The sequence below is a fragment of the Hypanus sabinus genome, chromosome 2 (genome assembly GCF_030144855.1).
Source record: "Hypanus sabinus isolate sHypSab1 chromosome 2, sHypSab1.hap1, whole genome shotgun sequence".
Classification (NCBI taxonomy): domain Eukaryota; kingdom Metazoa; phylum Chordata; class Chondrichthyes; order Myliobatiformes; family Dasyatidae; genus Hypanus; species Hypanus sabinus.
In genome coordinates this window covers 110,108,910-110,134,985 of record NC_082707.1, presented here as the reverse complement: position 1 = coordinate 110,134,985, position 26,076 = coordinate 110,108,910, and the positions used below count along the sequence as shown (strand labels likewise).

The 26,076-nt window shown below is 40.6% G+C and overlaps 1 protein-coding gene across 2 annotated transcripts in view; it reads left to right on the top strand.

The window, feature by feature from the left end:
• ubr1 (ubiquitin protein ligase E3 component n-recognin 1) overlaps nucleotides 1–26,076 on the top strand; it is a 302,958-nt gene that overhangs the window by 257,812 nt on the left and 19,070 nt on the right. For both annotated transcript variants that reach the window (XM_059951970.1, XM_059951981.1), the window contains 2 exons: nucleotides 16,740–16,848; nucleotides 24,557–24,613. In XM_059951970.1, the coding sequence (XP_059807953.1) occupies nucleotides 16,740–16,848; nucleotides 24,557–24,613 (166 nt within the window). The remainder of the gene's footprint in view (nucleotides 1–16,739; nucleotides 16,849–24,556; nucleotides 24,614–26,076) is intronic.

Genomic DNA, 26,076 nt, shown 5'->3' with positions numbered 1-26,076 from the left:
ATGGTGGGTATAGATAGAGTGAATGCAAGCAGGCTTTTTCCACTGTTAGGGGAGGAAAAAATCCAGAGGACAAGGGTTAAGGGTGAAGAGGGGAAAGTTTAAAGGGAACATTGGGAGAGCTTCTTCACACAGAGAGTGGTGGGAGTGTGGAATGAGCTGCCAGATGAAGTGATAAATGTAGGCTCATTTTTAACATTTAAGAAAAACTTGGACAGGTACATGGATGAGAGGTGTATGGAGGGATATGGTCCAGGTGCAGGTCAGTGGGATTAGGCAGAAAATTGGTTTGGCACAGCCAGGAGGGGCCAAAAGGCCTGTTTCTGTGCTGTAATGTTCTATGGTTCCAAGTCTGTTCTGCCTTCATTCCCAGAATCTTCCTTGTGAACCTTCTCTGGACTTTCTCCAATGACAACACATCCTTTCTGAAATATAGGGCCCAACACTGTTGACAAGTGTGGCCTGACTAGGGTCTTATAAAGGTTCAGCATTATCTCTTTGCTTTTATATTCTATTTTCTTTTGCAATAAATGCCAACATTGAATTTGCCTTCTTTACCACAGACTCAAACTGTAAATTAACCTTCTGGGAGTCTTACATGAGGATTCCTGAGTCCCTCTGTACCTCTGCTGTCTGGGGCACTTCTCTGTTTTCATGAATGATTGCGAAGAAAAAGCATTTCAGGATGCATATTGTATAATTTCTCTGACATTAAATGTACCTTTGAACCTTTGAACTTTCTCCCCATTTAGATAATAGTTCGCCCTATTGTTCCTTTTACCAAAGTTCATTATTGTACATTTCCCAGCACTGTGTTCCATCTGCCACATGTTTCCCACTCTTCAAATTTGTCTAAGTCCTGCTGCAATCGCATTGCTTCCTCAGCACTACCTTGCCCACCATCTATCTTCATATCATCTGTAAACTTTGCCACGGTCATCAATTCTACTAGTAGCAATCCCAATATTGACCCCTGAGGAACACCACTATTCACTGGCAGCCAACCAGAAAAGGTCCCTTTTATTCCCAGTTGCTGCCTCCTGTTTGTCCACGCCAATATCTTTCCTGTAACGCCATAGGATTTTATCTTGTAAGCAGTGGCACTTTATCAAATGCCTTCTGAAAATCCAAGTAAGTGACATCCACTGCATCTCCTTTGACCATCCTGCTTGTTACTTCCTCAAAGAACTCCAACAGATTTGTTAGGCAAGATTTCCCTTTACAGAAACCATGCTGACTTTGACTTATTTTATCATTAGTCTCCAAGTACCTTGAAACCTCATCTTTAATAATAAGCTCCAACACTTCCCCAACCACTGAGGTTAGGCTCGCTGGCCTATAATTTCCTATCTTTTGCCTTCCTCACTTCTTAAAGAATGGAGTGAAATTTGCAATCTTCCAGTCCTCCAGGATCATGCCAGAATCAAGTGATTCTTGAAAGATCATAACTGATGCATCTGTTGTCTCTTAAGCAAACTCTATCAGGAGGGTGGGATGTAGCCCATCTGGTCCAGGTAACTTATCCACCTTAAAACCTTCAAGCTTGCCCTGCACTTTTTCCTTTGTAATAGCAATGGCACTCACTCCTGTTCCCTGACACTCATGGACCTCTGGCACACTGCCAGTGTCTTCCACAGTGAAGACAGGTGCAAAGTACCAGTTAAGTTTGTCTGCCATATCTTTGTCCCTCATTACTACCTCACTGGCACCATTTTCCAGTGGTCCAATAATAACTCTGTCCTCTCTTTTACTCTTTATAGAACTGAAAAAACTTTTGGTATCCTGCTTTATATTATTGGCTAGTTTGCTCTATATTTCATCTTTACCCTTCTTATAGCTTTTCTAGTTGCCTTTTGTTGGACTTTAAAAGCTTCTCAATCTTCCAACTTCCAATTCACCATTGCTACATAATATGCCCTTTCCTTGGCTTTTATGCAGCCTTTAATGACCTTTGTCATCCGCAGTTGCCTACCCCATCCATATAAGAGAAACTCCTTTTGTGGGAGTATATTTATCCAGCACCTTGTGAACTATTCCCAGAAACTTCAGCCATCTCTGCTCTGCCGTCATCCTCGTCAGTATCCTTCTCCAATCCACTTGGGCGAGCTCTTCTCTCATGCCTCTAATTCCCTTTATTCCATTCTGATACTGATACATGTGAGCTATGCTTCTCCCCCTCAAATTGCAGTATGAATTCAATCACTTTATGATCACTGCCTCCTAAGGGTTCCTTTATGTGAAGTTCCCTAATAAGATCTAGGTAATCCACTCAACACCCAATCTAAGATGACCTTTCCCTGAGTAGGCTCAAGCACAAGTTACTCTTAAAAGTAATCTCATAGGCATTTAACAAATTCCCTCTGAGATCTGACACCAACCTGATTTTCCCAAACCCCTTGCATATTGAAGTCTCCCACGTCAATTGAGTCATTACCCTTACAACATGCTTTTTCCAGCCCCCCTTTGCAATCTCAACCCCACATCTTGGCGACTATTTGCAGGCCTATATATGATTCCCATAACGGTTTTTTAACCCTTGCAATTTCACCCACAAAGAGTTGACATCCTCTGACCCTATGTCACCTCTTTATAGAAATGTAATTCCATCTCTTACCAACAGAGCCACACCACCACCTATATGTTTCTGCCTGGCCTTTCAGTACAAAATCTATCCTTTGACATTAAGGTCTCAACTATGGTTGTCTTTCAACTATAACTCAGTGATGCCCACAACATCATATTGACCAATCTCTAATTGTACCACGAATTTTTCCACCTTTACCCGAAAGCTACACTCATTTAAATACAGCACCTGCATTCTTTACCCTTTTAAATTTTGCCTCTGTGGTACAATTTAACTCTTTTCTGTGTTTACATTTGTAGACAATAGGTGCAGAAGTAGACCATTCGGCCCTTCGAGCCTGCACTGCCATTTTGAGATCATGGCTGATCATCTACTATCAATACCCAGTTCCTGCCTTGTCCCCATATCCCTTGATTCCCCTATCCATAAGATACCTATCTAGCTCCTTCTTGAAAGCACCCAGAGAATTGGCCTCCACCGCCTTCTGAGGCAGTGCATTCCAGACCCCCACAACTCTCTGGGAGAAGAAGTTTTTCCTTAACTCTGTCCTAAATGACCTACCCCTTATTCTCAAACCATGCCCTCTGGTACTGGACTCTCCCAGCATCTGGAACATATTTCCTGCCTCTGTCTTGTCCAATCCCTTAATAATCTTATATGTTGCAATCAGATCCCCTCTCAATCTCCTTAATTCCAGCGTGTACAAGCCCAGTCTCTCTAACCTCTCTGCGTAAGACAGTCTGGACATCCCAGGAATTAACCTTGTGAATCTACAGTGCACTTCCTCTACAGCCAGGTTGTCCTTCCTTAACCCTTGAGACCAAAACTGTACACAATACTCCAGGTGTGGTCTCACCAGGGCCCTGTACAAATGCAAGAGGATTTCTTTGCTCTTGTACTCAATTCCCTTTGTAATAAAGGCCAACATTCCATTAGCCTTCTTCACTGCCTGCTGCACTTGCTCATTCACCTTCAGTGACTGATGAACAAGGACTCCTAGATCTCTTTGTATTTCTCCCTTACCTAACTTTACACCGTTCAGATAATAATCTGCCTTCCTGTACTTACTCCCAAAGTGGATAACCTCACACTTATTCACATTAAACGTCATCTGCCAAGTATCTGCCCACTCACCCAGCCTATCCAAGTCACCCTGAATTCTCCTAACATCCTCATCACATGTCACACTGCCACCCAGCAAATTTGCTGATGTTATTCTCAATGCCTTCATTTAAATCGTTGATGTAAATGGTAAACAGCTGTGGTCCCAATACCGAGCCCTGTGGCACCCCACTAGTCACCACCTGCCATTCCGAGAAACACCCATTCACCGCTACCCTTTGCTTTCTATCTGCCAACCAGTTTTCTATCCATGTCAATGTCTTCCCCCCCAATGCCATGAGCTTTGATTTTACCCACCAATCTCCTATGTGGGACCTTATCAAATGCCTTCTGAAAATCGAGGTACACTACATCCACTGGATCTCCCTTGTCTAACTTCCTGGTTACATCCTCGAAAAACTCCAATAGATTAGTCAAGCGTGATTTGTCCTTGGTAAATCCATGCTGGCTCAACCCAATCCTATCACTGCTATCTAGATGTGCCACTATTTCATCTTTAATAATGGACTCTAGCATCTTCCCCACTACTGATGTTAAGCTGACAGGTCGATAGTTCTCCGTTTTCTCCCTCCCTCCTTTCTTAAAAAGTGGGATAACATTAGCCATTCTCCAATCCTCAGGAACTGATCCTGAATCTAAGGAACATTGGAAAATGATTACCAATGCATCCGCAATTTCCAGGGGCACCTCCTTTAGTACCCTAGGATGCGACCATCTGGACCTGGGGATTTGTCAGCCTTCAGTCCCATCAGTCTACTCACCACCGTTTCCTTCCTAATGTCAATCTGTTTCATTTCCTCTGTTACCCTATGTCCTTGGCCCATCCATACATCTGGGAGATTGCTTGTGTCTTCCTTAGTGAAAACAGATCTAAAGTACTCATTAAATTCTTCTGCTATTTCTCTGTTTCCCGTAACAATTTCACCTAATTCATTCTTCAAGGGCCCAACATTGTTCTTAACTATCTTCTTTCTCTTCACATACCTAAGAAAGCTTTTGCTATCCTCCTTTATATTCCTGGCTAGCTTGCGTTCGTACCTCATTTTTTCTCCCCGTATTGCCTTTTTAGTTAAGTTCTGTTGTTCCTTAAAAACTTCCCAATCATCTGTCCTCCCACTCACCTTAGCTCTGTCATACTTCCTTTTTTTTAAATGCTATGCAATCTCTGACTTGTCAACCACTGTGGCTCCTTTCCCCCCTTTGAATTCTTCCTTCTCCGGGGGGATGAACTGATTTTGCACCTTGTGCATTATTCCCAAGAATACCCGCCATTGCTGTTCCACTGTCTTTTCTGCTAGGATATCCATCCAGTTGACTTTGGCCAGCTCCTCCCTCATGGCTCCATAGTCTGCTTTGTTCAATTGCAACACTGACACCGCCGAGCTGCCCTTATCCTTCTCAAATTGCAGATAAAAACATCATATTATGATCACTACCTCCTAATGGCTCCTTTACTTCAAGATCGCTTATCAAATCCTGTTCATTACATAACACTAAATCCAGAATAGCCTTGTCCCTGGTCGGTTCTCATACAAGCTGTTCCAAGAATGCATCCTGTAGACACTCTACAAACTCCCTATCCTGGGGTCCATCCTGATTCTCCCAGTTCACCTGCATGTTGAAATCCCCCATAACTACATTACCTTTGCCACATGCCAGTGTTAACTCCCTATTCAACTTGCACCCAATATCCATGCTACTGTTTGGTGGCCTGTAGACAACACCCATTAGGGTCCTTTTGCCATTACTGTTGCTCAGTTCTATCCACACAGACTCTACTTCTCCTGATCCTATGCCCCCCCCTTGCAAAGGACTGAATCTCATTCCTCACCAGCAGGGCCACCCCACCCCCTCTGCCCACATTTCTGTCCCTACGATAACACGTATACCCTTGTACATTCACTTCCCAGGTCTGATCTCCCTGCAGCCATGTCTCCGTTATCCCAGCAACATCTTAGTTACCCATTCATTGTACCCAATCATTGGCTTGTCCTTCCTTACATTCATATTACATATTGCATCAACTACTTGTAAACCTACTGGTTCATCCTCAGCTCTATTATACTGGTTCCCATCACCCTACCATGTTAGTTTAAACCACTTGCAACGGTTCTAGTAAGTCTGCCCACAAGAATATTGGTCCCCCTGAGATTCAAATGCAATCTGTCCCTTTTGTACAAGTCCCACCTGCCCCAGAAGAGGTCCCAATTATCCAGGAATCTGAATCCCTGCACCTTTCTCCAATTCTTTAGCCATGCATTTATCTGTCACCTTATTCTATTCCTATCCTCACTGTCACAAGGCACAGATAGTAATCCCGAGATTACTACCTTTTGAGGTCCTGTTTCTCAGCTTCCTTCCTAACTCCATTTTTTCAGGATTTCCTCCCTTTTTCTTCCTATGTCAATATGTACCATGAGTTCTAGCTGCTCACCCTCCCGTTCAGGATATTGTGGACATAGAGTGTTAGAAGCTGCACCTGCATTTTCTACAGATTTTGAGGCCTTCATAGCTAAAATAAGCTTCCCTCATTCACATCATCAAATCCTAGGTGGTAGTCTAACATATCCAAGAGATGTCTAGCTTTGGATTTAACCTTTTTTCTTAATAGAAGCATCTTTGCTCTGAATCTTCACTGGCTTCTCTGTGAACACCTTTCACCACTGTGACACGTCAAGTCACTCATTCCAGTCTGCTTTTGCAAACTCAAATCTTAGTCTAATAAATTTGGGCTTGGCTCCAGTGATGATTATCATTGTCCCCTTCTATAACTTTGCTCAATCGATTTATATTATGTTTACTATCATCAAAATGTGGGCTGCTTGAAGAATTGTATTGGTTCTGCCCTTTCAGAAAGCTGTGAAGGTCCCAGAAAGGGTGCGGAAAAGTGTTTCTGGAATGGTTTCACTTACACTTGCTAGGTGTACAAAATTATGAGGGTTAATGCAAGCAGGCTTTTTCCACTCAGTTTAGCTGGGACTACAACCAGAGGTCATTAATTAAGGGTGAAAGGTGAAAAGTGAAAAATTTAATGAGAACATGAGAGGAAAACACTTCTCTGAGAGTTGCGAGTATGTGGGATGAGCTGCCAGCACAAGTGGTGCATACAAGCTCGATTTCAATATTTAAGAGAAGTTTGAATAGGTACATGGATGGTAGGTGTATGGAGGACTATGGTTCCTGTGGAGGCTGATGGGAGCAGGCAGTTTAAAAGGTTTCAGCATGGACTAGATGAGCTGGTTTTTGGGCTTGACCCCTCTGTGACTCTGATTCTATTAGTCTTCAGTCATTAAATGAGAAGCTGCGAAGAAAGTGGTGTTTTAGAAAAGAAAACTATTCAGTAACTTACCATTAATAGATGGTCCAAGCAACAGAATACATAGATTTAAAGTAACAGGCTTTAATGTGATTTTAGGGTTTTTTTTGTGAAGTGCTTGAAACTGGGATTTGTTAGTTCAGTTGTGACAATTAAATAAATACTTGAGGGAAATAAAATTGCAGGGCTATTGTGAACCATTGAGGATTGGTTTGCTGTACAGGACTGGCATAAACTCAATGGGCTGACTACTTATAATGATCCTGTGATTTCTTTATACACATTTCAAGTGTTGTGATGAAGACTCCTGGACTTGAAATGCAGTAACTGCTTCTCTTCTCACAAATGCCAACTACTCGGTTGAATGTTTTCAGCATTATTTTTTGCTTTTGCATTCTATTGATTTTCTTTCATCCCTCCCTTGTTGGTCTTGCATTGTAAAAATGGTTTTTAAAAAATTAAGAATTCTATACTATTCCTGTGTCGATAAATATCAGAGTGGTTATGTTTATATTTTTCTTCTACTCTTTGTTTCTCTGTCTTCCAAACTAATTCTTCATTCTTCAAATAGAGCCACAAGAGATGGCAGCTGCTGGAATCTGCAGCAAAACCTGCTGACTCTCAGATTGAAACCCTTCCTCCGAGTTCCTCCAGCAGCTTGTTTTAGAACATAGAACTGTAAAGTACGTACCCTTCAGATCATGATGTTGTGCTGACCTTCTAACCTACTCTAAGATCAATCTGACCCTACTGCACTATACTGCCCATAACCCTCCACTTTTCATACTTTTTGCAGGGCTTCATTGAGGAAGTGCAAGGGTGAATTAGTAGGTTTGTAGATGGCACAAAAGTTGGTGGTGATAAAAGTTGGTAGAAGATTGTTGTAGGTTGCAAGAGGACATAGACACTATGTAGAGCTAAGTGGCAGTCAAAGTTAAACCTGGAAATGTGCAAAGTGATACACCTTTGAAGTTTGAACTTGAGGGCAAAGTACAAGGTTAATTACAGGATTCTCAGAAGTATGGACGGACAGAGAGATCTTCAGGTCCAAGTCAGTAGATCCCTCAAAGTCGCTGTGCAAGTTGACAGGGTGGTTAAAAAGGTGCATGTGTGTTGGTTTGCATTAGAAGCGGTTTAATTCAAGAGCCATGAGGTAATGTTGCAGTTCTATAGACCACACTTTGAGTATTTTGTTCAGTTCTGGTCACCTCACTATAGGAAGGATGTGGAAGCATTAGAGAGGGTGCAGAGGAGATTTACCAGGACGCTACCTGGATTAAAGAACACGTCTTATAAGGAAAGGTGGAGCTAGCTAGAGCTTTTCTCTTTAAAGTGATGGAGGATGAGAGGCAGCTTGATAGAGAGATAGACATAGGGGCAGCCAGTGACTATTACGGGCCATCCTTTTAAGGTGCATAGAGGAAGATTTAGGGATGATGATGACAACTTCAATAGAAGAGAAATGGAGGGTTATAGGCTAAGTAGGAATGGTTAGGTTAGGTCTTAGAGCAGTTTAATAGTTCGGCACAATGCTAGGGACCGACGGGCCCCATACTATGCTGCACTGTCCTTTGTTGTAAAAAAAATTGCGAGTGGAACTCACTGGGTTAGAATTCAGATGAAGGGTTTCAGTCTGAAATATTGATGGTCCATTTCCCTTCACAGATGCTGCCTGAACCTCTGAGTTCCTACAACAGTTTGTTTTTGGACCTTTTTCTTCAAACATTTACTAAATTCCAGCTTCTGTATCTAATTTTGCCTTTCTCCCTTTTGATACTTTTGCAATGCCTTGTGCAAAACTAGTTAGAACCCTCTTTGACAGCACAAGTAAATATCCCTGTCATGTTATTGATCCCAGTGATGCAACCCATCCAGCTAGTTCAAGTACCGCCTTAGAAACATAGAAACATAGAAAATAGGTGCAGGAGTAGGCCATTCGGCCCTTTGAGCCTGCACCGCCATTCAGTATGATCATGGCTGATCATCCAACTCAAAACCCTGTACCTGCTTTCTCTCCATACCCCCTGATCCCTTTAACACAAGGGCCATATCTAGCTTCCTCTTAAATATAGCCAATGAACTGGCCTCAACTGTTTCCTGTGGCAGAGAATTCCACAGATTCACCACTCTCTGTGTGAAGAAGTTTCTCCTCATCTCAGTCCTAAAAGGCTTCCCCTTTATTCTTAAACTATGACCCCTCGTTCTGGACTTCCCCAACATCGGGAACAATCTTCCTGCATCTAGCCTGTCCAATCCCTTTAGAATTTTATACGTTTCAATAAGATCCCCCCTCAATCTTCTAAATTCTAGTGAGTATAAGCCTAGTCGATCCAGTCTTTCTTCATATAAAAATCCTGCCAACCCAGGAATCAATCTGGTGAACCTTCTTTGTACTCCCTCTATGGCAAGAATGTCTTTCCTCAGATTAGGGGACCAAAACTGCACACAATACTCCAGGTGCGGTCTCACCAAGGCCTTGTACAACTGCAGTAGAACCTCCCTGCTCCTGTACTCGAATCCTTTTGCTATGAATGCCAACATACCATTTGCCTTTTTCACCGCCTGCTGTACCTGCATGCCCACCTTCAATGACTGGTGTTCAATGACACCCAGGTCTTGTTGCACCTCCCCTTTTCCTAATCAGCCACCATTCAGATAATAATCTGTTTTCCTGTTCTTGCAACCAAAGTGGATAACCTCACATTTATCCACATTAAATTGCATCTGCCATGAATTTGCCCACTCACCGAACCTATCCAAGTCACCCTGCATCCTCTTAGCATCCTCCTCACAGCTAACACCTCCGCCCAGCTTCGTGTCATTCGCAAACTTGGAGATGCTGCATTTAATTCCCTCATCTAAATCATTAATATATATTGTAAACAACTAGGGTCCCAGCACTGAGCCTTGCAGTACCCCACTAGTCACCACCTGCCATTCTGAAAAGGTCCCATTTACTCCCACTCTTTGCTTCCTGTCTGCCAACCAATTCTGTATCCACATACCATACAATACCATACCCCCAATACCATGTGCTTTAAGTTTGCACACTAATCTCCACTAATTGCACACCTTCAGCAGAACCACTCCCAATACCTAGGAACCTAAAGCTCTCCCTCTTGCACCTTCAGCCATGTGCTCTTCTGTTTCCATATTTACTATTCCCTAGCACCACAAATTATTCAGAGATAGTTAGTGAGGACTTGCTTTTCAGTTGATTTCCTAACACTTTATAAAACGTCAACAAGATCTAATGACGAGGTTCCGGTGACGTCATCTTCTAGAATGGCAGCTTAAGTCAATAGCTTCTCTGGAAAAACACATATTTTGCCCTGTTAATCCATCAAATAAAAGATCTTTTGAAAATATTTGAATTGATAAGAGGGGCAAGAATGCGGAGCCTGTGGACGAGAGGGGTGCAGCGAGAGAGCTCGCCAACGTCAATCAAAAAATAACGGTGGCAGAGACACAAACTGAGAAGGTGGAAGATTGCGTGCAAAACATGAAACGGATACTAAGTAAGATGATAAAAATATTAAATCAACAAGAAAGTAAGCTGCTTGACCAGGAGGGAAGATCACAGTGGAAAAATATCAGGATATACAATGTTCCTGAAGGAACAAAAGGTTGTCTATGATGGAGTTTGTATGAAAGTTGCTGCGGGACACGCTAGAGATTCCTTCGACTATGGAGCTTAAAATTGAGAGGACGTATTGTGCGCTCGCCCTGCAGCCTACTGGAGACAGAGAAGGTAAGCCACGCTCAATAATAATTAGATCCCTTCGATACAATACCAAGGTGGAGATTCTACAAAGGGCCTGGGGAAAGAAGAGGGTGTTTTATGAATGGTAAATTAATATATTTCAATCAAGATTACCCTCCAGCGGTCCTGCAGAAATGTAAAGAATACTCTGAAGTAAAGCGAATATTAAAGCAAGGAAGGATTAGATTCCAAACTCCATACCCTGCTAAACTGTGGGTGTTTTATGAAGATGGGATGCAACTATATTAGACAGTGGAAGAGGCGACTACAGACATGAAGGCCAGAGGGTCACCCGTCAGCGTGATCAATCTGAGGGAAAGCCTGGCTGAGCAGTTATCCCACTCTGCTTGGGAAATAGTAAGAGAATTATGAAAGCAGGGGACAGGAGGAGGGTGAGAGAAATGTATCAGAAAGAAACTGAGTTTTCTGAAGACAGCCATCACCCCCTCCAGAAGAGCCATAAGGTTTGGCTAACTTTAAAAATGTTGATAACCTAAACTGAAGCAAAAATAGATGGTGCTATACCTATCTCAAGAAATACTTATTATAATGTGGATTTTATATTACTCAATTATTCTTTTTTATTCATTCATTCACTCTAAATGAGAATATATATAAAGGAGGAATACACAAGGAAATCTCTGTGTAATGGATATTACTTTATCACTTACTTTTATGGGTACTGCAATGGGGGCCCTCAACTCACAGGTAGGAGGGGCTATCCCCCACAGCTAGATGTTTCCTCTAGCTCAACCCAGGGTCATCTACTAGAGACCTCAGCCTTTGTTGCCTTTTTTATTATTTACATTTCTTGGTTCTTATTTATTCAAGGAGTAGATCGATTAAGTTTTATTCTGCTAATTTCAATGATATATTGACAGATAAATACACATGGCTAAGGACAAAGTAAAATTCATTTCTTTTAATGTCAATGGGCTATTAAATCCAATCAAATGTAGTAGAATTCTATTCAAAATGAAAAAAGAACAAGCCCATGTAATATATTTACAGGAAACTCACTTAAGTGATAATGAGCATGGGAAACTAAAGAGAACGGGCTTCACTAATCTGTTTTTCTCCTCATATAAATCAGGACATAGGAGAGGAGTTGCTATTCTTATCTCAAGCAAGCTAAATTTTGAAAAAGTATTCGAAATGTGAGATGAGGGCAGATATATTTTGGTAAGGGGGAATATAGACGGAAAATCAGTTACTCTATTGAATATATATGCACTCCCAGGAAGTGATATTAGTTTCTTCCAGAAAATTACTAATATTATGGTAGCGGAAACAGAAGGTCTCCTGATATGTGGGGGGAGCCTTAAGTTTACAATTACGACCAAAGTTAGACTCTTCCAATAGAAAAACCTATGAAACAAAATCTTTCCATAAGAAAGTTAATACACTTTTTGAGGATGTTGGTCTAATTGATATATGAGGGGACCTTTTCCCTAACAGAAGGGATTACACTCATTATTCTGTCCCCCATTCTGTATATACAAGAATAGACTATTTCATAACATTTGGAAAAGACAAAGACAAAATAAACACCTGTGGAATTGGGACAGTAGGTATAAGTGACCATGTACCTATATATTTATCTGTTGATTTTGGCCTACAACCAAAGAATACTATTTGGAAACTAAATTCAAGTCTACTCAATGTGGAAACAAGGACTTTAAGGAACAAATTTAAAAAAAAAATTGGTCTTTACTTAGAATTCAATGATAATCGAGAGGTTTTACCTCCCATTCTATGAGATACTCTGAAGGCTGTTTTAAGAGGGAAACTTATAGCGATATCTTCATATAAGAAAAAAATAAGGAATAAAATATTACAGGAATTACAAAATAGGCTGAAGGAACTAGAGAAAAAACAAATTGAATTTGGCACAGGATACATTAGAGGAAATTTAAAAATTAGTAATGAAATTAATAGTTTGGCTATCAAGAAATCAGGAAAAATTTAATGTTTCTGAAACGGTCATTTTGAAAGTGGATCTAAGTCTATGAAAATACTGGCATGGAAACTGGAAAAAAAAGATAGCAGAAAATACAATTCATAGAATTAGGGATCCAAGAACAAAAATGATTTAAAAAAAATAAGCTAAGTGAAATTCAAGAAGCTTTTGAAGTTTTTTACAAAACTCTATATTCCAAAGTTCCAGGGAGAAGCATAATCCAAATTAACACCTTCTTGAATTCTCTAGAGTTACCCACTTTAAGTGAAGAACAAAATAGAATGATGACTGCTGACATAACTGAAGTTGAACTAAAAGATGCAATTAGTAGGCTTAAATTAAGCAAGTCAGCAGGATCAGATGGGTATACGGCAGAACGGTACAAAGAATTTAAAAATTAATTAATTCCTGTCTTACTCCCCACACTGAACTGGGCTCTAAAAGAGGCACAAATGCCACCCAGCTGGAAGGAAGCAATAATCTCAGCTATACCAAAAGAAGGCAAGGATAAAATAGAAAGTGGGTCATTTAGACCAAAATCCATTCTTAATGTAGATTATAGTTTATTTACCTCCATCATGGCCAAACAATTAGAAAAGTTCCTACCTGTACTGATACATAATGATCAGACAGGTTTTATACCACAATGTCAAACAATTGGAAATGAAGGACAATTGGAATTGGTTGATTGGAATTTTCTTTACAGAGTTTTACATAGATTTGGTGTCCATGACACAATTATTAGAACTATACTGGCACTGTATGACAATCCTACTGCTAGGATTAAAATCAATGGACATTTATCAAATCGTTTTACCCTAGAAAGGGGCATGAGACAGGGTTGTGCATGGTCACCACTACTCTTTGCATTATATCTGGAACCATTAACTTAATACATCAGACAAAATGAAGTGATCGGGAATTACTGTTAAAGGGACAGAGCATAAATTGGCTTGTTAATCGGATGACATTTTGATCTATCTAGGGCAACCAACATACTCTTTACCTAAATTGATGCAATCTTTTGAACAATATGGTCAATTATCAGGATGCAAGATTAATATTGATAAAACCCAATTACTTCCATATATCTATAGCCCACCAAAAGAAATTGAAAGTAGATAAACCTGGGCATGGCAAACAGAGTCTTTCAAATATTTGGGCATCATTATGCCAAAAGATTTTGCAAAATGATCAGATTGCAATTATCAGCCTATATATAAAAAAATTAAGGAAGATATAACAAGATGGAACCTAATTCCTTTTTTTAGTCTCAGTTCAAGGATTGAATCTATTAAAATAAATATACTGCCCAGACTATTATATCTCTTTCAGACCCTATCAATAGAGATTATTCAAAATTAATTCAATGAATGGAACAAAATGTTATCGAGGTATATTTGGCAAGGTAAAAGGCCTAGAGTTCATCTCAAAACTTTGCAATTAGCCGAGGAAAAGGGGGGGATGGGGCCTAGCTTCTCTTAGGGATTATTATTTTGCAGCACAGTTGAGAGCTGTGATATGTTGGTGCAAACCATCATATGACACTCAATGGAAAAACATTTCTATCCCCATACAAGCAATTCTGGCTGATAACAACCTGCAAAGGTACATAAATACTATTGATAACCCATGGGTGAAATGGACTCTTAAAATATGGAAAAGTATTATAAAAGAATATAACCTAGAGGGAGATATTGCAATTCTTAAATGGTGTGCATATGACTCGGATTTTACACCGAATAAACTGGATGCTAGATTTAAGGACTGGTCAGCTAAAGGAATAACAGTTCTTTGCAACATAATGAAAGAAGGAACACCATTCAGTTTTGAAATTATTAAAGAGCAACGCTTGTTATCGGTATTTACAGAAGTGACAATATGTTAATAGGACAGTTAAAAATGTAACTAAGGCAAGAACATGTTTGATAGAGCTATTTAGAAAAGCATATAATTCAAATAACGGTAATAGAATCATTTCAAGCATGTGTAAAGGTTTGTCAAATCTTAAAACACATTCGACTTCATACATTAAAACAAAATGGGAGAAGGAAGGAGGGATAATTATATCTGAGGAAGGACGGACAATAGTATGGAGTATCAATGGAAGTGTACCAGTTCACAGAAATGGAGGGAGTTCGGGTGGAAAAACTTGATATTTTATTACACCTTCTCAGAAATCCCATTATGATAGTAACCTCCCTGCTTGCCTGAGAAATTGTGGAAACCAAAATGCAAACCATTATCATATTTTCTGGGAATGGCCCATTATCAAAGACTATTGGAGTGGGATACACTATGCCCTACAAGACATTTTTAAATGTGAAATACGCTTAGAAAGTAAGACCATATATGTTGGGTATATACTTCAAGATTGGTTGAAAAGAGATAAACATTTAATGAATGTACTGCTGGTTGCTGGTAAAAAGACTCTTACTAGGAAATGGTTATCACAGGAGAGCCCAACGTTAAATGCATGGATGGATATTACAATGACTTTTACAAAATGGAGAAGATAACAGCATCTGTTAATCATAAGCTGGAACAATTTGATTCATACTGGGAAAAATGGTTTAACTACATTACATCTCATAGGCCTGATTTTATCTTCACAAATCAATGAATATGTTGTAAAAAAAGATCACTCCCTACTTGTACGAAGTTTTTTTCTTTCACTTGTTCTTTCTTTCCTCTCTTTTCTATAAGTGTATACCTCAGATAAATATTATCTGGAGATTTGGGGCATATATGACTATGATATATATGTACAATATCTGAAATACATCTTATCGAAATGTTTGTTTGATGATGAACTTCAGTAAAAAGTAAATTACAAAAAAAAAGATCTAATGACTCTTTCAGTCGATGTCATTGATTCTTACATATTCCACAACCTATGTTCACCTCTCTGCACTACTCCCACCACAACATCAGAATGTTCTGCAGCCATTCAGTGACATCTCTGACTTGGACGCTGGGCAGGTAATGTGCCTGCCATTGCTGAAATGCATATGTACCTGCTCCCTCCTTTGACAGCAGAGCTTTCCATAGTGCATTGGTCTCCTATTGGCAGAGAATTACTATCTTCAGTATTCAAAGTTGAGTACCAATTTGAGAGTAAAATGCTCTGTGGATTTCTGTGTAGCTTGTCTTGTCTCATTACCTATTACCTGCATGTTCTTCAGCTGTGGAATGACAGCCCCCCCCCCCCCCAAAGGGTTCACATTTTGAATCTTGGGTCCACCGCAAAGGCATCAGCAAATATGGTTGTGCATCCTGAAGTTCCCAAGTGACAATGGATGTATACTGTGGTGGAAGTCCCCATAGTTATAAAACTACTGACTTTAAATTTAGCAACTGGTTAACTTTTTGTTAATTGTTATGACTTTTTTTATATAGTTGTAGCATTAATTGAGGGTCAGTAACCAAAAAGTGTACATTATTTTAATTGGCCTTTTACAAAGACACAATTTTAATTAAAAACACAAAATGCCTGCAGAACTCAGCAGGCCAGACAGCATCTATGAGGGGAGGTAGTGAGGGCATTTCGGGCCGAAACTGGCAGGAGTTCTGCCGAGTTCTGAGTTCTGCTGAGTTCTGCCGGCATTTTGTGTTTTTATTTATTTCCAGCATCTACAGATTCAATCCTGTCGCCACATAATTTAAATTCCTGTTTTTATGGTACTAACTGTCTCCCGATGTTCACTCTGTTAAATATGGTCCCATTATCCTTTGTCCTTTCTCCTACACCTGTCATTCCCGAACCTGGTGCTGAGGAAAGGAACCTTTCAGCAACATAAATATCAGGAGTCGGAATAAAGATGGTTTCAATGCAAAGTAGTTTCAGGTGCCCCTTTGTGAGATTATGGTAAACATTTTTGCTTAAAATTAGTTAAATCCCTTCCAATTATCAGCAAGCAACTTCTGTATAAACCTGCTGTTTAATTTTTAAAAGTACTAATCTAGCATCTCATCAAAGTTTTCCCTTTCTTCCTAGGTACTTCAGAAGGGCATTTTCAGGCCTTGTGTTTTTATCTGGCTTTGCCTACCAATCTTTTCAAGCTTTTTCATGATTATAAGGACATAGTGAACCCTTTACTGCAAAGGTATTGTTTCTGTTATTATAGCAACTCAAATGAAATTCTGGTAATTGAGATTTTTTTCAGTTTTGAAGTTCAGCTCAAAGTTCAAAAGTTCAGTTTTTTTAACCAAAGTACATATTTGCCACCTTATAAAAAAACCCCAAATGCAGTTACTTGCAGACATTCACAGTAAGTAAAAGAAACACAATAAAATCACTAAAAGACCATGTTCAATAGGATGAACAAACAATCAATGTGCAAAAGACAACAAACTGCAAATACAAAAGAAAGAAAAAAGAAAAATAATAAATAAGAAATGCTTACTGAGAGCTTGAGATGAAAAGTCCTTCATTTGTAGGAACAGTTCAGTGATGAAGTGAGTGAAGTAATCCCTTCTAGTTCAAGGCCCTGATGGCCCTGATAGCTGTTCCTGAACCTGGTGGTATGGGTCTCTGCTTTCCTCAGTGAGAATTGAGCATAGCCTGGATTCTGGAGGTGATCAGCAGCTTAGGTAGCATCTGTAGAGAGGAGCAGAGTTAACAATTCAGAATGATTCTCTCTCTCTCTCTCCCTCTCCCTCTCCCTCTCCCTCTCCCTCTCCCTCTCCCTCTCCCTCTCCCTCTCCCTCTCCCTCTCTCTCCCCTCCCCCCTCTCTCTCTCTCCCCTCCCCCCTCTCCCCCTCCCTCCCCCTCTCTCTCCCTCCCAACCCCCCCTCTCTCTCCCTCCCTCCCTCCCCCTCTCTCTCCCTCCCCCTCTCTCTCCCTCCCCCCTCTCTTCCTCCCTCCCCCTCTCTTCCTCCCTCCCCCCCCTCTCTTCCTCCCTCCCCCCCCTCTCTTCCTCCCTCCCCCCCCTCTCTTCCTCCCTCCCCCCCCTCTCTTCCTCCCCCCCTCTCTTCCTCCCTCCCCCCCCTCTCTTCCTCCCTCACCCCCTCTCTCTCTCCCTCCCTCCCCCCCCCACTTGTTTTATTTTCAACTTTATCTGAACTATTGACTTGGAAATATTAAAACCTGCTTTTCTCACTCCACAGATGCTGCCTTATCTACTATGTTTCTTGTGTTTCTAATTCAGTAAGGAGGGTAATGAGACTACAATTATCTGATCAGGCCTCCAATTAGTGCCAGCTAAAAATCATCAGTTTACAAAGAAAAACATTTTGATACATTTTTAAGATCAAAATACATCTTCATGTTTCTTTCTATTATGAAGTCTCTCTTATCAGAAGCCTGGAGGCCCAACTCCTTCAACCTGGGCCTTCAATTCCTAGCCATAGACCTTTGGCAACTGAAGATGTGTCTTTCCCAGGATATGCCTAAATTGACAGTTCCATGGCTAATCTAAACATATGATTATACGCAAGGGGCAGGATTAAACCTAACAAATCAATTATCGTCCTCTCTGGCTTGTCAGCAGCCAGAGGTCTTGGTATATATTGGCACCAATGACATAGGTAGACAAGGTGAGGAGGTCCTGAAGAGAGATGTCAGGGAGCTGGGTAGAAAGCTGAGAAATAGGACCTGCAGGGTAGTAATCTCTGGACTGCTGCCTGTGCCACATGCCAGTGAGGGTAAGGATAGGATGATTTGGCAGGTGAATGTGTGACTGAGGAACTGATGCAGGAGGCAGGGGTTCAGATTTATGGATCATTCGGATCTCTTCGAGGAAGGTACGGCCTGTACAAAAGGAACAGGTTACATCTGAACCCGAGAGGTCCAATATCCTTGCAGGCAGGTTGACTAGAGTTGTTTGGGAGGGTTTAGGCTAACTTGGCAGGGGGATGGGAACTGAGTGATTCTGCTGAGGATGAGGTATTTGGTTTACAAACAAAGGCATTATGTAGTGAGACTCCTTGCAAGCAGAGGCTGATGTTAGGGCAAAATTACAGTCAACAGAATGAGTTGCTATGTAAAAAGCAGACAAAATCGAAAAGGATGAATGTAAGACTGAAGGTGCTATTTGGATATGCACACTATACAGAATAAGGTAGATGAATTTGTAGTACAGCTAAAGATTGGCATGTATGATGTAGTCATCACTGAATCATGGCTGAAATAAGATTATAGCTGAGAGCTTAAAGTCCAAGGATACTCATTGTATCGAAAGGACAGGTGATGGTGAGATGGTGGCATTGCTCTGTTGGTAAAAATTAAATCAAATCACTAAAAGAGGTGACATAGGGTCAGAAGGTGTTGAATCATTGTGGTTGGACCTAAGGAACTGCAAGAGTAACAAGACTTTGGTGGGAGTCATATCCCCAAACACTAGTAAAGATGTAGTCCACAAATTACAATGGGAGATAGAAAATGCATGCTAATGGGGCAATGTTACAATAGTTATGGGGATTTGAATATCCATATAGATTGGGAAAATCAGGTGGTGGATCCCAAGGGGGTCTTTCTAGAATGCCTATGAGATGGCCTTTCAGAGCAGCTTGTGGTTGAGCCTACGATCAGCTATTCTGGATTGGTTGTTGTGCAATGAATAGAATTGATTGGAGACCATAAGACATAGGAGCAGAATGAGGCCATCAAGTCTACTCCACCATTCTATCATGGCCAATCCTGGATCCCACTCAACCCCATACACCTGCCTTCTCACCATATCCTTTGATGCCCTGACCAATCAGGAAACTATCAACTTCTGCCTTAAATATACTCACAAACATGTCCTCCATCACAGTCTGTGGCAGAGCATTCCACAGATACACTACTCTCTAGCTAAAAAAAATGTCCTCCTTACCTCTGTTCTAAAAGGTCATCCCTCAGCAACCAGAGGGTGCTGTGCCCTCTGATTCTGGATACCCTACCACAGAAAACATTCTCTCCACATCTACCCTAGCCAGTCCTTTCAATATTTTGTAAATTTCAATGAGATCCCCCCACAAGCTTCTAAATTCCAGTGAGTACAGGCCCAAAGCTTCCAAACACACTTTATATGTTAACCTCTTCATTCCTGGAATCAGCCTTGTGAACCTCCTCTGGACTGTCTCCTATGACAACACATCTTCTCTGAGATATGGGGCCCAAAACTGTTGACAGTTCTCCATGTGTGTCCTTAGTGTCTTAAAAAGACTCAGCAGTCTCTCCTTGCTTTTATGTTCCATTACCCTTGAAAGAAATGCCAACATTGCGTTTGCCTTCTTTACCACAGACGCAACCTGTAAATTAACCTTCCACAAGGAGTTATAAGTCCCTCTGCACCTCTGATGTATGAACCTTCTCCTATTAGATAATAATCCACACTATTGTTCCTTTTACCAAAATGCATTATCTTACATTTCCCAATACTGTATTCCATCTGCCACCTTTTTGCCCATTCTTCCAATTTGTCCAAGTCTGCTGTAATCACATTGCTTTCTTAGAACTACCTATCCCTCTACCTATCTTCATATCATCTGCAACCTTTGCCAAAAAGCCATCAATTCCATTATCCAAATCATTGAGAAACAATGTGAAAAGTGGTGGTCCCAATACTGACCCCTGAGGAACGCCAGTAGTCAATGGCAGCCAACCAAAAAAGGCTTCTTTTATTCCCACTCGCTGCCTCCTCCTGTCAGACATTCCTCTATCCAGGCCAGTATCTTTCTGTAACATCATAGGATTTTATCTTGTTAAAGACCTTAAGATAAAAAAAAACCCTGGGGGCAAGTGATCATAATATGATTGAATTCACGCTGAAATTTGAGAAGGAGAAGTTTAAGTCAGATGTAGCAGATTTACAATGGAGTAACGGGAATTACAGAGGCAAGAGAGAGGAGTTGGCCAGAATTGATTGGAAAAGAACACTGATAGGGATGACAGCAGAGCAGTAATGGCTGGAATTTCTGGAAGTAATTCAGAAGGCACAGGATATATACATCCCATAGGGGAAGAAGTATTCTGAAGGCAAGATGATGCAACTGTGGCTATTAGAATTCAAAGCCAACATAAAAGCCAGAGTGCATATAATAGAGCAAAAATTAGTGCTAAGTAGAGGATTGGGAAGCTTTTAAAAATCAACTGCAGTCAACAAAAAAAAATCATTAAGAAGGTAAAGATGGAATATGAAAATAAGCCAGCTTGTAATATTAAAGAGGATACCAAAAGTTTCTTTAGATACATAGAAGTATAGAAAGCCTACAGCACAATACAGGCCCTTAGGCCCACAAAGTTGTGCCGAATATGTCCCTACTTTAGAAATTACTAGGCTTACCTTTAGCCCTCTATTTTACTAAGCTCCATGTACCTATCCATAAGTCTCTTAAAAGACACTATCATATCCACCTCCACCACCATTGCCAGCAGCCCATTCCACACACTCACCGCTCTCTGAGTAAAAAACTTACCCCTGACATCTCCTCTGTACCTACTCCCCAGTACCTTAAACCAGTGTCCTCTTGTGGCAACCATTTCAGTCCGGGGAAAAGCCTCTGACTATCACACTATCAATGCCTCTCATCATCTTGTACACCTCTATCAGGTCACCTCTCATCCTGCTTCGCTCCAAGGAGAAAAGGCCGAGTTCACTCAACCTATTCTCATAACGCAAGCTCCCCAATCCAGGCGACATCCTTGTAAATCTCCTCTGCACCCTTTCTATGGCTTCCACATCCTTCCTGTAGTGAGGCAACCAGAACTGAGCACAGTACTCCAAGTGGGGTCTGACCAGGGTCCTATAAAGCTGCAATATTACCTCTCGGCTCTTAAATTCAATTCCATGATTGATGAAGACCAATACACCAAACGCCTTCTTAACCACAGAGTCAACCTGTGCAGCTGCTTTGAGAGTCCTATGGACTCAGACCCCAAGATCCCTCTGATCTTCCACACTGCCAAGAGTCTTACCATTAACACTATATTCTGCCATCATATTTGACCTACTAAAATGAACCATTTCACACTTATGTGGGTTGAACTCCATCTGACACTTCTCAGCCCAGTTTTGCATCCTATCAATGTCCCACTGTAACCTCTGACAGCCCTCCACACTATCCACAACATCTCCAACCTTTGTGTCATCAGCAAACCTGCTAACCCATCCCTCCATTTCCTCATCCAGGTCATTTATAAAAATCATGAAGAGTAAGGGTCCTCGAACAGATCCCTGAGGCACACCACTGGTCATAGTTTTACATATAGTGTAAAAGAGACGTGCGAGTGTGTATTGACTGCTGGAAAACGATGCTGGAGAGGTAGTAATGAAGGACAAGGAAATGGTGAACAAACAGAATAAGTAATTTGCGACAATCTTCACTGTGGAGGAAACTAGCAGTATGATGGAAGTTCTAGCTGTCAGGGGTCATGAAGTATATGAAGATACCATTACTAGGGAGAAGACTCTTGGAAAACTGAAAGATCTGAAGGTAGGTAAGTCACCTGGACTAGATGGTGTGCACCGCAGGATTCTGAAAGAGGTGGCTGAAGAGATTGTGGAGGCATTAGTAATGATCTTTCAAGAATCACTAGATTCTGGAATGGTTCTGGAAAGAAGGGAGAGAGGCAGAATAAAGGAAACTATAGCCCAGTTAGTCTTACCTCAGTGGCTGGGAAGATGTTGTTGATTGTTAGGATGTGGTTTTGGGGTACTTGGGGGTACATGTCAAAATAGGCTGTAGTCAGCATGCTTTCCTCAAGGGAAAATCTTGTCTCACAAAACTTTTGGAATTCTTTGAAGAAATAACAAGCAGGATAGACAAAGGAGATTTTCAGAAGGCTTTGACAGGGTGCTTAACAAGTAATGAGCCCATGGTATTACAGGAAAGATTCTGGCATGCATAAAGCAGTGGCTGAATGGCAGGAGGCAAACAGTGTGAATAAAGGCAGCCTTTTCTGGTTGGTGCCATTGAGTAGTGGTGTTCCACAGGGATCTGTGTTTTACGTTATATGTTAATAATTTGGACTATGGAATTGATGGCTTTGTTGTAAAGTTTTCAGACAAATATGAAGATAGGTGGAGGGGGTGGTAGAGAGGTTACAGAAGGACTTTAATTAGTAGAATGGTTAAAGAAGTGGCAGTTGGAATACAGTGTTGTGAAGTGTATGGTCACGTACTTGGGTATAAAAAATATTTTCTATTTTCTAACTGGAGAGAAAATACAAAGATCTGAGGTATAAAGGGACTTGGAAATCCTCGTGCATGATTCCATAAACGTTAATTTGCAAGTTGAGCCTGTGGTGAGGAATGCAATTGCAATGTTAGCATTCATTTCAAGAGGGCTAGAATATAAAAGGAAGGATGAAATGCTGACAAATTACAAAGCACTGGTAAGGCCTCACTTGGAGTATAGTGAGCAGGTTTGGGCCCCTTATCTTAGAAAGAATTTGAAACTGGGCAGAGTTAAAAGGAGGTTCACGAAAATGTTTCCAGGATTGAATGGCTTGTCATATGAAGAGCGTTTGATAGCTCTAGGCTAGTATTCACTAGAACTCATTGAAACATATCAAATAGTGAAAGGCCTTGATAGAGTGCATGTAGAGAGGATGTTTCCTATGGTGAGAAGAGTCTAAGGTCAGAAGACACAGCCTTAGTATTGAAGGGGCATCCTTTTAGAATGGAGATAAGGAGGAACTACTTTAGCCAGAGAGTGGTGAATCTGTGGAATTCATTGTCACAGACAGCTATGGAGGCCATTCTTTTATGTATATTTAAGGCAGAAATTGATTGATTCTTGGTTGGTCAGGGCATGGAAGGGATATAGGGAGAAGGCAGGAGATAGGAACTGAGCGAGAAAATGGATCAGCTATGATGAAATGGCAGAGCAGACTCAATGGGCCAAATCTCCTAATTCTGCTCCTATATCTTATGATCTTATAAATGCCTGACTTGTGTTCAGCTTATGCTCTACTGAAGTGAGTGTTTGAGAGATCGGAGGGATGGATTTTCTGGCCAACTTACAATCCATTCAAGATATGAACAGTTCACGAGAACAAAGTTCTGCCTTAATCTGAGGAGGACCTGTAGGAACAGAAATAGACCAAACTAATCAATTGGGGACTGGAGTAGACCATTCAGCCTCTTGAGTATGCTTTACCATTTAACAAGCTTATGACTAATCTGATTTAACCTCAACTCACCTTTGCTTTACCACAATCATTTCCTTAAAAATGATTGAAGACTCTGCTCCCATTGACTTCGACAGTGAGAATTCAAACGACTCTCAACCCTCAGGGAGTAAACGTTTTCCCACATGTCAGCTTTAAATGGCTGAATATTTTTTAAACAGTGGCTCCTATAACAGCAAATATCCGGTCACATCTAACCTATCAAGATATTTTAGGACCTTGCATCTTTCACTGAAATGAAATTGAATAGAGGGGTAAGGGAGTCTTGCTACCATTGTGCAGGGCTTTGATGAGACTCAGAGATGCTTCTGTACAGTCATGTCCACCTTTCCTTTTCTAATCATGTTACACTTCCAAATTTCTATGACTTGTTCAAATTATTTGGGCTTTTACAATCTGTTGTCCTGATAAAGTAAAATTTCAAAAGTGAAATTCATATATATATATGACAACAAACACAATTAGTTGCATAGGTTTGTGTCAAATTAACATTATATTTAGCACACTAAAAATTTATTGAGTCCTTCGATTACTGCACAACATCTTCTGGGTTAAAGTAAGTGTAAGATAGACATAGTGGCTTAGGCCTTTAGATCTATTTAAATGAAAAAACAACTTCTCTTATTTCAGAGCATAAGCACCTGACTACACTTGTTAAAGCTAAACATTCTCTTGATTTTTTTCTTTTATTACAGATGGTGTTCTGATTCTTCAGTGCAAAGTTTTCTCAAGGGGCAGAGAACATCAGTCCGGTCAGTATGTCTTGAAACTTAATTTGTTGTGTTTTCTCTTTGACAAGGCATTCGTAATCCATAATTGGGTGGGAGCATGATTGAGTTCTTGGAGGATTGTGCAGGTAGTTATAAAGATGGGCAGATGGGAAATCACTGGAGGAGTAACCTATGTACATATAGTGTCACGAAGGATTGGGTTTTTATAAAATGTGGTACCACACTGAGAACAGTAAAGCATTGTAGCTCTTACACCTAATAGTAAGTAACTGAGACTGCTTGCATTGAGGTTGTCTGTCTGAACCCAGTTCTGGCTTGATCAACAATGAACAGTCCTTTACTTGAACTAAAGGAAGCCAGTGGGAGATGGAAAGGTTTCTACTATTAACTAGTTGATGCTTGCATTAGCAACTCTTTTGAATGTGATTTAACTGTGCTTTACAAAAGAAGTTTGGGATCGTATTGGGTCCAAAGAGGAGAAAGATAAAATGGTTAGTCAAAATATCAAACCAGAGGATTTGGAGCTGTTTAGAATTCAGCAAAGATGACAAAGAATTGATTAAGAAGGGGAAAGTACTGTATGAAAGTAAGTCTGTGTAGAACATAAAAGCTGACTGAAAGCTTCTGTAGAAATGTTTGAACAAAAGGATTAGTGGAAAAAACAGCAAGTTTTATAGCGAGATAGAGGCTGAAGAGGATTTCGAATGGGCCATCAATGGTTTTTCACTTAATCATGCCTTTTAAGCTTTACTATATTTAAAAGAATGAGCATTGGAATTCAAAGAATTCTACAAAACGTCAAACGTGACTAAACAGATGAGATGCAGGAAAGATGTTCCCAATGGCCAGGTAAGCCAGGGTCAGAGTAAAGGATAAGGGGCAAGCCATTTCTCTGTGGTCCCTACAAGATTCACCACCACAGAAATCAGTTGAGGTCAAATCATTAAATATATTCAAAGATATGTTAAATGTTCTGAGAAAGCAGGTATAGAGACTGAATTTGGATGATCACCCATGATCATATTGAATGATGGAACAGGCTCGAAGGGTTGTATCACCCAGTTGTATTTTGTTCTATAATACCAATCTAGTGGGTTTTCTTAAATCATTTGAGACAGGGAAGGCATGTTGTTGCCAATGTGGGTTTTCAGAAAGTCAATTAAACTTCAGTTCAAATTTCATAGTCAACTCGCCTGAAAGTGGCAATATTGGTAGATTGTGATGAAGAAGGCTTTAAAGTGTTCTTGCTTTCATTGACCAAGCCATGGTGATAGATGTACAAATTATTGGTTAAAGGGCACTAGGAGTATTGTGCACAGCTCAGGTTACCACACTGTAGGAAGGATGTGAGTAAGCTGGAACAAGTGCAGAAGTAATTCACAGCAATGTTGTTTGGACTCGAGTTCTAAGAGAGATTGCATAAGCTGAGAGTGGAGGCAACTAAAGTGTGACCTCACATGGTTTCTTAAAGTATTTGGAGCATA